This window comes from Nymphaea colorata, chromosome 2 (genome assembly GCF_008831285.2).
Source record: "Nymphaea colorata isolate Beijing-Zhang1983 chromosome 2, ASM883128v2, whole genome shotgun sequence".
Taxonomy (NCBI): domain Eukaryota; kingdom Viridiplantae; phylum Streptophyta; class Magnoliopsida; order Nymphaeales; family Nymphaeaceae; genus Nymphaea; species Nymphaea colorata.
In genome coordinates, this window is record NC_045139.1 from 5,254,211 (window position 1) to 5,266,255 (window position 12,045).

A 12,045-nucleotide genomic window follows, 5' to 3' on the forward strand; every position below is an offset into this window, starting at 1 on the left:
CTCTGCTCCCTCTCCCTCTCCCTCTCCCTCTCCGTTCCGTCTCCCTCTCCCTCTCGTTTCCGTCTCCCTCTGCTCCCTTCCGTCTCCCTCTCCCTCTCCCTCTCTGCTCCCTCTCCCTCTCCCTCTCCCTCTCCCTCTCTGCTCCCTCTCCCTCTCCCTCTGCTCCCTCTCCCTTTTCCCTCTCCCTCTCCGCCTGGTCCGCTCGCTCCCCTCCGTCTCCCTCTTCCTCTGCTCCCTCTCCCTTTTCCCTCACCCTCTCCGCCTGGTCCGCTCGCTCCCCTCCCTCTCCGCTCGGCTCACCCTTCCCGTGTCTCCCTCTTTGCGGCGGGCGAGGCCGGGCCTGACTTTTGGTGGCCAGGCCCGGCCGGGCTTCAAGCCCGATGGGCCGACTCGGGCCGGGTCTTAACGGGCCGGCCCGGCCCGATGCCCACCCCTACCCAAAACAGTCATAGATCCAAATTCAGACACAAATCTCAGTTTCATATCTAAAATAGAGCTCCAAATTCATATACAGATCCAAATACCATGCCCTAGACCCAAAAACGTAAACCCAAACCAAATCTCAGCTCTAAATCGAAAATGGATCCAAATTTTAAAACTTGATCCACAATACCAGAACATGGTCCAAATCTTAATTCTGGACGCATTTGATTCCTTTCTTCAATCCAATTCAAACCTGGTCCAGGCCCAATACCCGAATTCTAGATACGTAAGGGTTCGGTTTAGATCTGGATAAGAACCTCAAAATCCTATTTGAATTCAGGTTTTTAAGGAATTGGATCTAAATTAATTTTAGACTGAACAAAGAGTCCAGAATTGAAATTTCGATAAAGGTATGGATCTAAAGTATGGTTGTGGATCTGGTTTTAGACCCAAATCTAGATCCATAACAGATCTGTAAATCCAAACCAGATCCAAATGACAGCTTTAAATTACATCCAAATTCTAAAACCAGATTTACAACAGAACTTTAGATCTTGATCTAAATTTGAAATTTGGACTCATTGAGTCTCAAATTGTGACTTCACTCCAATACAAATTCTAAAATTAACGTTTCGATATCACCCTAAAATCTGGATCTGGATATGGGTATATTAATTTCTTTTGGATATGAAATGAGATTTGGATCTGGATTTGGGTGTAGGAGCTGTTTTAGGCATGGAGCTGGAATTTGGATCTAGGGAGCATTAGATCCAAACCCAATCCAGATCCAAATGATACAGCACTGTAGATCTAAATTTCAATAGGAACTCGATCGAAACTATCCAAAACCTAAAATGGATATTCGCCACAGATTAGGATGTTGAATTTAGAAATGAAATTCAAAGTTGGATCTATATTTTGCATCCACTAAATTTTGGATCTTGGGTCTGGCTCAGGTTTGAATTGGATGGAAGGCACAAACTGGGCTCAAGGGATCTGGATTTGAATTTGTTGTGAATCCGGTTTTAGGATTTGTATTTGGATATGGATCATTATTTTAGATAGGAAAATGACATTTGGATATGGATTTGGTTGCTCCGCTTCGGGCAAGGAGCTGGGGGTTTGGATCTACATTTAGATCTAAAGCTCTATTTTTGGTAGCAAAACAGAGATTTGGATATATCGATTTGGACCTAGAACTCATACTTTAGATCCAAAATTTTCATATAGGGATTTGGATATGGATCATTGCTTTAGATAGGAAAATTAGATTTAGATCCGGATTTGGATGCAGGGGCTTTGTTTTGTGCGTGAGTTGGGATCTGGACCTTGGGGGTTTGGACCTGACAATTTTAATGGTGCTCTGGTCTAAATTCAGACCCCAAACGGATCCCTGAATCCAAACTACATCCCATATACAAATCCAAATTCTAAAAACAGATTCACAACTGAACTTTAGACCTTGATCCATCCAATACGATCTTGAATTTAGATATAAAAATCAGATTCGGGTATGAAGCTCAAATTTGGATTGGGCTCAAGGGATCTACGGATCTGGATTTTAATATGTTGTGAATTCGGATTTTGATTTTGGATTTCGTTAGGGATTTTAAAGTGTAATTTGGATCTGGTTTGTATTTAGGGGTCTGCCTTGGATCTGGTGTTTTAGATATGAAAATGAGATTTGGATCTGGATTTGGATCCACATTTGGATCTAAAGCTCTATTTTTGGAAGTAAAACAGATATGAAAATTTGGATTTGGATTTATAGAACTTTCTTTTAGATATATGAAAATGTGATTTGGATCTGGATTTGGATGTAGGACGCTGTTTTAGGCATGGAGCTGGAATTTAGATCTAGGGAGCATTAGATCCAAATCCAAACTACATCCAAAATACGTTAGATTCATATCCAAATCAAAATTCTAAAACCGGATTCACAACTGAACTTTAGACCTTGATCCATCCAATACGATCTTGAATTTAGATATAAAAATCAGATTCGGATATGAAGCTCAAATCTGGATTGGGCTCAAGGGATTTTGATTTTGGATTTCGTTAGGGATTTTAAAGTGTAATTTGGATCTGGTTTGTATTTAGGGGTCTGACTTGGATCCGGTGTTTTAGATATGAAAATGAGATTTGGATCTGGATTTGGATATCGGCTCTGGGGGTTTGGATCCACATTTGGATCTAAAGCTCTATTTTTGGAAGTAAAACAGATATGAAAATTTGGATCTGGATTTGGGTATAGAACTTTCTTTTAGATATATGAAAATGTGATTTGGATCTGGATTTGGATGTAGGGCCGCTGTTTTAGGCATGGAGCTGGAATTTAGATCTAGGAGCATTAGATCCAAATCCAATAGCACAACATCACTTTTGATCTAAATTTCAAATCTGGACATTTCATCTCATCAATCCAACACAAACTCAATCTGGATCTAGGGTGCTTTGGATCTAGATTTGAATATTTTGTGAATCCAATTTTTTAATTTAGATTTGGATCGAGGGATCTGGATCAATCATCCAATGCAAACTCGACAAATATATCCAAAACTGAAAATGGATATTTGCCACGGATTAGGATGTTGAATAGATATGAAATTCAGATTTTTGAAAATAGAGATTTGGATCTACGGATCTGGATCAATCCAATGCAAACTCGCCAAAATATATCCAAAACTGAAAATGGATATTTGCCACGGATTAGGATGTTGAATTTAGATATGAAATTCAGATTTGGATATGAACCTCAAATTTGGGATCTTGGGTCTGGATCAGGTTTGAATTGGATGGATGGCACAAACTGGGCTCAAGGGATGGATTTGAATTTGTTGTGAATCCGGTTTTAGGATTTGGATCTTTTGGAAGTAAAACAGAGACTTGGACCTAGAACTCATAATTAGATCCAAAATTTTGATATAGGGAGCTTTAGGTCAATCCAGATGAAAACAGATCCCTAAATCCAAACCATCCAAGTGACAACTCTAAATTATATCCGTATTCAAATCCAGATCATTTAATTTGTGATATCCAAATCTAAACTGAACAAAGATATCGATCTAGATTTTGGATCTTGAGATCAGGTTCGAATTGGACCAAGTTCTGTTATTGTGCTTCCAGTTTTAGAACTTGGATCCATTTTTGATACAGATTTGGTTTGGGTTTAGGATCTGTTTTTGATATGAGGTGATATTTGGATGGATTTGAATCTAGAGCACTATTTTAGATATGAATGAGATTTGGGTTTGGATTTGAATTTCTGTTTTGGGCATGGACCAGGGATTTGTTTCATCAGGCTTTATAATTTCAAGAATTTTTGGCTGTTATAGGTCCAAAACAGCACTCCGTGAAATGGTTTTAGAAGAAAATAAGAATAGACCACAACCCCCTGCTAAACAACAAAATATATCTCGGCACTAAACATAACCTTGATAGAACATATCCTTCTATTCAAAAGTATTTAAACCTTGCTTGCAAAACTTCATTTACCTTTTATCTTTATGCTCCTGAAATTTTATAATAGTCCTACATGCTCAAATACATTAGTAGAGTTAAAAGACTATGAACTGCATCTATGTATTAAGAATTTAAACGTCTTTCTTGAACCAAACGAACAAGCTACACTACGTCCGTAACATCAAATTTCTATATTCTTTCATACTTACACTTTGGCATGTACAAACTTGTTCACAATGAGTTCGACCTTTTCATGAATGGTAAGATACCTGAAACTCCTGGAGAAAATAAATTTTCACCTTATAGGCTCGCCCCTGAGATGATAAAAAAATTTTAGCATGTGGCAAGCCATTGTATTCAAGTTAAGGCCTTAAGGCTGCAAAAGATGGATAGAGAAGGAATCATCACACAAACCTCCACAAAAGAATAAAAATTTGCTTACTTGAAAGTAGATCAAACATAGACAAAAAGGAAACTGATCACCATAACAAAGGCAAATCATCCTCTGGTTCAAATGGAGCTGAGATTGATTCACATAAAAATTTGGTGAAAACAGTAATCTCAGAGTAATTATGGAGCTGAATTGAGCCCGATTCAGGGACTAAGAACCAACCTAAAAAGAAAAGAAAAAGCATCAATACCATCCAGAGAAAATCAACTAAAAGATTAAACTAGTATCAAGATCCACATGCCTATAGCTTTAACGACCAAAGGATTGTTGCACGAGCTTGGAAATGATTCATCGATATAGAATTCCATACTGCCTTCATTACCAAAGCTGCTGCCCTTTTAGATATTGAATCCAATTGCATTACTTTAATGTCCTTTTCTCCTTAACATATAATTAATCACCTCTTTGAATGATAGCTGTGTTTTCTGAAAAGTGAACCATACCTGATGCTTGGCAAATTTCTAATGTCATATCTCTTGAAACTTGAAAGTGTCAATGTTCCTTGCAAAGTACGAAGCACCACTCCTCTGTGTAGATCACACCAATAAACAAGATATGTCATACAGTTAGCATACATTATATATATAAATGCCTGATTTTTATTACATCCCAGTAGGATAACATACTCAAATTTTGGTTTAGTTATGAATGTATATCATCATGACTGCCTGCATTGATAATACTATTTAAACACTGGATCCTCACTTCAGCATTTTCCATTGTCAAATGGGCTTGCAACGACCAGCTGAGGGAGGGTCTGATATTTGGATTTTGAAATATAAGTGATCTAAGATCAAATTTTGTGGACTCTAAAACAATGGAGTATAGAAAGCATCTTTTATCATGTAAACACAAAAAAAAATCTGCTTGACTTGCATCTTGTTTTCTAATATAGCAGCATATTTTTGGAATTCTGAAAAATCTCCAAGGAATATTCGTTCTTAAGATTCAGGGATGTACAACCATGGCTAGTGGCAAAAATGGTATATTTCTTTTTTGGGCCATGATATATGGCACCTAAACTAGACACTTGAGCAACACAAAAATGCAGCGATGAGCCTTTCTTGGTCCTCATGGAGCTTCTGGTTGAGCCTTATTTCAAGGACTAACAATTACTTTTCATATTTTCTTTTCAAGACTTCAAAAATTATATACAGTCAACTGATGCACAAAGCAAAGTCTCTAATATCCATTCCCTTTAATATAACTTAAGGCATAAAGTCAACCATGCTCCTGATTTGCGAGTTAATGTACTAACATTATCATATCGGCAGAAATGTAACAGATAAAGCAAGAAGAAAATAGAGGAGCCTCATCATTGCTTAAATAAGATATATATGATCTATATTTTAGTTTATGTAACTTGTCAAAATCATATGATTTTTAACACTAGCAAACGTTTAGCAGCACTCTCTCTAAAGAAACTCATAGAGCAGAGCACTGTGAGAGGCTGTAAAGTGCAATCAGGTTAAAAAACTTCACCTTGCTTCCCCACAGCCTAAATACTTTAGACCATTACCTATTCTACATTACCACTGTATTTCATTTCATGGCCTATAACAAGCAGATATGAAATGGTCACCCATCTTTTGGTGACATAATCATCCCTTCATTTCTAGCTTGTCTAATGATGAAAAACTGAACTAATAAGCTGCATGACAAGCAAGTCCCCCTGCTGCTTCCTTGACAGCCAAAGCAGATGGGCCACAGGGAATGCTAACAACTATATGCCTGTGAACTTTTGTTTATCAATTTTTGTCCTTCCAGTTCTTCATCTTTTCTCGATAGACAGAATTTGCGGTTGATATGAAAGTGTGACAACTGCATTTCAGGCTTTTAGCTGTTAAAAACAAATTGTACACTTGATTGTATGACCTTTGTATATATCTGTCAGATTTGTATTTGCAAATTGATATTGATGCAATCATTCTTTATGTGCAGGGTAAGAAGATTTTGTGTGCCATCTGATCACTATGCGAACTTCCCTTGAAAAAGTTCAAATACAATTTCTCTATCCTAAATGCATACACTTTCATGCTCAACATGATTCGTGTCCACTACCACTAACAACATCAGGAGCTTCAGAAAAGAACATATGCAGGACAGCATGGATATCATGTTCTCTAATTTCCAAAAAAACATGAAGACCAAAATCAAACAGCAAACAGAAAGTACAAAGTCATGAAGGAAAAAAAAAAAAAAAAAGGTGACACTGCTTATTAAGGAAGCTAGGGTTTTCTGAACAAGAGAGAGAGTCCTTGCACCCCCATCGGCAACATTGACCCTTTTTCTGCTTCTCCCTATCCAACATAAATCGTCAAGTGGAGGAACTCTCTCTCTTTAACCATTCCTTAATGTTTTCCCCATGAATAAATCCACCGGCATTCTTGAGGCTGGATGAGAAGAACTTTACAAGTGAGAAAACGACATTCCTTCCGATCTCGTGGTCTAGGATAAGATCGCGTTCGAGTGGGCAGGGTGGGTGCCTCTGTTTGCTCTCTGCTTCATCAATAGATGAGGGAATCAAGTGGAGGAAAGGAGTCCTGGCTCTCTCGTACTCCTTCTCATATTCAAGAACCTCGTCATGTTGGAATGCTGCAGAAGGAGGGAAGCAACAGAAAGGCGAGTTACATTCACCGCATCACAGACGCCGATCCCTCTCTCTCTCCCTTGAAAATATTTGCCTCCTCTTATTATCTTACACAAGTATTCAGCTAGAAGAGGAATAACTTTTACCATTTTATCCACCACAGACCTTTCCATGGGAATGATCGTGGCAGAAGCTATCTTCTATTGTAGTCGACCCACGAGCAAGATGAACCAAGTAAAAGAGAATCGAGGATAGGCATTGACGCTCTGCTGGTATATCTCCCATACAATACATCCAGAAACACCAAGAAAGGAATCTGACTCAAGATCCCTCAATTCTCCCATGAGATTATGAATAATGTAACAAAATATCTACAAAGAACACAACACTGCCATATGGATGAGAGAGCAAGAGATGACCGACCTTGTCTTAAAAGAGAATCGAGGATAGGCATTGACGCTCTGCTGGTATATCTCCCATAAAATACATCCAGAAACACCAAGAAAGGAATCTGACTCAAGATCCCTCAATTCTCCCATGAGATTATGAATAATGTAACAAAATATCTACAAAGAACGCAACACTGCCATATGGATGAGAGAGCAAGAGATGACCGACCTTGTCTTAAAAGAGAATCGAGGATAGGCATTGACGCCCTGCTGGTATATCTCCCATAAAATACATCCAGAAACACCAAGAAAGGAATCTGACTCAAGATCCCTCAATTCTCCCATGAGATTATGAATAATGTAACAAAATATCTACAAAGAACGCAACACTGCCATATGGATGAGAGAGCAAGAGATGACCGACCTTGTCTTAAAAGAGAATCGAGGATAGGCATTGACGCCCTGCTGGTATATCTCCCATAAAATACATCCAGAAACACCAAGAAAGGAATCTGACTCAAGATCCCTCAATTATCCCATGAGATTATGAACAATATAACAAAATATCTACAAAGAACGCAACACTGCCATATGGATGAGAGAGCAAGAGATGACCGACCTTGTCTTAAAAGAAAATCGAGGATCAAATCGCTTCAAGATTGAAGCCCACCAAAATGGTGAACAAAGTAATAGAAGCATCGATGGCGTTGAAGCCCTGCTGGTATCTGCATATGAGCCATGAGACGCTCGAGACACCCGACGCCCTATGTCCGCGAGATTATCGTCCCGCTCCTTCCGATCCTCGCTACCCGATGAAACTCGCAGCAGCGTCCGCCATTAGCCTCTGTCACATTCCTTCTGCGCACACTGGGGGAGGAGGGGTGGAGAGAGAGAGACCGTAGGTCGGCGCACATTTGATCAAATTGGTCAATGGCCTCCATTTGGCTTCCAACGGCTCTATAGTCGTGCCATTCGCAGAACTTACCGCCTCCACGTGCTTTGGTGGTTCAAATTTAACCATGTCTTCATTCATCGACGTGTTCAACGGCCAGGCCGTTGCAAACATATTTAAAAAGTGGCCAAGCTCGGGTTGCATATTAAATAAATATTAGTTATAAGTTGGCAAAAATGAATTAAAAAAACAATTAAATAGAAAATAAATAAATAATAATAAATGCCCAAACGAATAGATGGGATGGATGGGGCTTCTTTCGATCCAGTATTTCAATATAACTTTGCCATAATGGTTTGAGAATGGTTGATTTTTTCATTCTCTTTTTTTTTTTTTTTTTACTTATTATTATTTTAGCTCCTGTTTTCCATATATTTGTTTTTTTTTCAAGCCAGCTATTTGTTAATTTTGTTTCTTTTTGGACTTACAACTGTTTGGTTTTTTTGTACTAAGGGCTTAATATTTAATATTGTTGTATCCAATCGACCTGTTATCAAATCAAATCTTTTCATAGTTGTAGTTGGTCTCTACGGTTTGCTTTCTAAGCCATTTGACGATAGAAATAGTTTGTTTTTTTTATTCATCTACCTCAAAAATTAAAGTAGGTTCATAAAACAAAATAAAATAATGTAATGTTAGATGAATCTGTTCCAACCCTTAGCAGATTCATGAAACTGTAATATATCATTCTTATCACAAAAACTTTTATACTTTCAATTGATTCTTTCCCAATAACTCAAGTATCCTTCCTTCCATTCAATTGGTTTTTTTTGTTGTGTTGACAAAAATTACAGGTGGCCACATGATGCAATGTCTGTGAGATTAACTAGGGATGTCAATGGATTGTATTTGAATACTTTATAACTATATTGATTTTTAAATATTGATATACTCAGATTCAAGTTCATATTCAAATATGAACAAAGAAAAGTATACTTGAAGCCAAATCTGAAATCTAGTTTTACAATCTAAATCTGATTTTTTTACATTCGTATCTGAATCCAGTTCTGAATTTTTTAGCTGAATCTAACCGATTTCCAAAATGTAAGGGCGTTAGATATAGAACATTTATTTAAAACTAAATCCTATTTGAATCTCAATTTGATCGGATGTTTAGATATATCTGAGCCGCATCAAATCCCATCAAATGTCATTTCTTAAATCTGAATTCAATCCAACTTTTTGATCAGATATTAAATCTTTTTTCATATTCATTTTTTTTAGAACGGTTTGCTTAGATATCAAAATGGTTTCTTTTCAAGGATGGATGTTCTGAAAAGAGGGAGGCAACTAAAATAAATAAAAAGATGAAGAACTTATAAAAAGAAGATTTGGTTGACGTCAGTGAGGTTTAAAGCAAGTAAGCAACTGCCCTTTAGGCACTACCACGACATGAAACTTCATTCCAATTGCAAAAGGAATTGCAGAAGGAGATGGTGGAATTCCAATTTGATAACAATTTTTTGGGTCTTTGGTGAAGAAAAACGTGAAAAAAATATTTTTTTCGCTTTTTTCTAATATTTTTTATTTTGTCATGTTTTTTCAATAAAACAATGTTTTTTTTTTGCCTTTTTTACTGACTTATTTTTTGCATTTTTAATGCATATTTAAAAAATGCACACATTTTTTATCACCATGATTTTAAAAAAGTGTCAGAGAAAAAATTGTAACATTGCTTTGGGTTTTCACTTCTACCTTAATTTAAACCAGCTTGCTTTCCGTGTGACATTTCTTTTACTGGAGAAGGTGAAATGGGAGACCCTTCAATGCGAACTGGTCATGGTATTTAAAAATTGACAAATGAAATGCGATGACTGTAATTTTCATATCAGTTGGATTTGACTGTTTCTTGTTATGAAATCGTGAATAGTACTAAGGGTGAATTTGAATAAATAAATAAATAAATAAATATATATATATATATATATATATATGTATATCTCAAAAATGGTATTAGGAATGTTATTATATTTAATTTGGATTGGATATGTCAAACCATTATGTAAAAAATCAAATACGAAGAAAATTAATGTATCATTAAAAGATCGTATGAGTTTTAGATTTAAGAAATGACATTTGATCAAATTTAGATTTATGTACAAATATACATAAATATCTGATGAGACTCAAACGCAAATATTAGATCAATTTTATTTTTAAATAAATATCATATACCTAATTCTCTTATAGGCCAAGTTGGTTCAATTGGATTCAGATTCCAAAATAAATGTAAAAATCGGATAAGAATTGTGTTATCTGATTTTGAATTCAATTCAAACATTGTTTTTTTTAATTTAAATCAATCATTGCTTTTTTTTATTCATATATGAATCCAAATATATAAACATTCCAAAAGTTAAAATATTTTCTCATTTTATTCCAATAGGCTGACATCCCTACATCAACACATGATACTTTTATGTAGGGTGGACATCAGACCAGGCCCGTGAAATCGAGTCCAGGCCCGATACTTAAAATCCATACCCCGGGCTTGACCCAGCCCGGTTATAAATAAAAAATATTTTTATAAATAAAAAATATTTTTAATATCATAAATATTTTTTTAATAATATAATATATATTATTATATTTAAAAATAAAAATTCATTTTTTAAATGTTAACAGCCTAGCCGGGCCGACCCGGGCAAGCCCACAGAGCCTGGCCCCGACGGCCTGGCCGGCGCTCACCTTTATGATGTGCATTGGCCAGTACAAATTATTATTATTTTTTATTTGATCTTTTACGTCGTGAAACCGTCTGTCAATAAACATACATAACCCCGTTTTGATGTAACTTTATTTATTTAATTGTTTATTTATTTGAATTACATATTCAAACAACTACATTATTAAAAGAATAGTTTGAAATCTGATAACAGGTTGAAGTGGCCAATCCGTCACTTGACAGCCAAATGTAACAGCACCATAAACAGCTTACCATAAATTATTGTCACACCACAAACCATTATATATATATATATATATAAGCAGAAGTCACCAGTAATGATTTCCTATATTATCATCGTTGGCATCATGGGCAGAGCCAAGAGGCTCCTCCTCTCCTCCCACCACAAAAAAAAAAAAAATATTACATATAAATTTAAAAAAATTATTCTATATAAATTTTTTCAAAAATAATAATTTGGCTTTTAAAATTATAAGTTGACTTCCTTATGAAAAAATTTTTGACTCCACACCTGATTGACATCGAGGTAACAAGGTCGTCTTCTTCTCTAGAGAGAAACATGGTGGGGCAAGTCCAAATGCCAGTTCCCCTAGTCGTCCTCTTTTTTTTTCTACAAAAAAGTTATCTGATCTTCATGGTAGGACTGCCTACCAAACTTTTTCTTTCTATTTTCATTATTCTTTTTACACTCCTGCCCTCATTCCATCTCTTTCTCTCTCCCTCTCTCTCTAGCCCAACCGCTTGGGTTTGGGTAGTGTGTTATAATCAAATCCTCAGTTCAAAACTTAGAGGGTGCTATCTTTCTTGATGATATTGAAAAATATTGAGATTAGAATTATGGAAGTCATTGTGGAGGTTAACTGGACCTGTTCTTGTCCCTCTCTTTCCCCCTCATCTCATCACACACGCTCACACATACACACACACACTCATATATATATATATAAAATAAATCCAAAGTAATAAATCATAAAAAAAAAAAACTTGGCCTCTTTCTTGCCTTATGGAAAAGAAAATCATAGGAGACTGAGCAGTGGATGAGACAAGTGTGTATGGTATGAACAATTGCCCACTACAAAAAAAAAAAAATCA

The 12,045-nt window shown here is 36.3% G+C and overlaps 1 protein-coding gene across 1 annotated transcript in view; it reads right to left on the reverse strand.

The window, feature by feature from the left end:
- Positions 1–4,240: 4,240 nt before the first annotated feature.
- The window catches only part of LOC116248637 (uncharacterized), a 32,520-nt gene continuing 24,715 nt past the window's right edge, over positions 4,241–12,045 (reverse strand). The window contains exon 3 of the mRNA XM_050075834.1: positions 4,241–4,498. Within this exon, the coding sequence (XP_049931791.1) occupies positions 4,365–4,498 (134 nt within the window). The 3' untranslated portion in view covers positions 4,241–4,364. The remainder of the gene's footprint in view (positions 4,499–12,045) is intronic.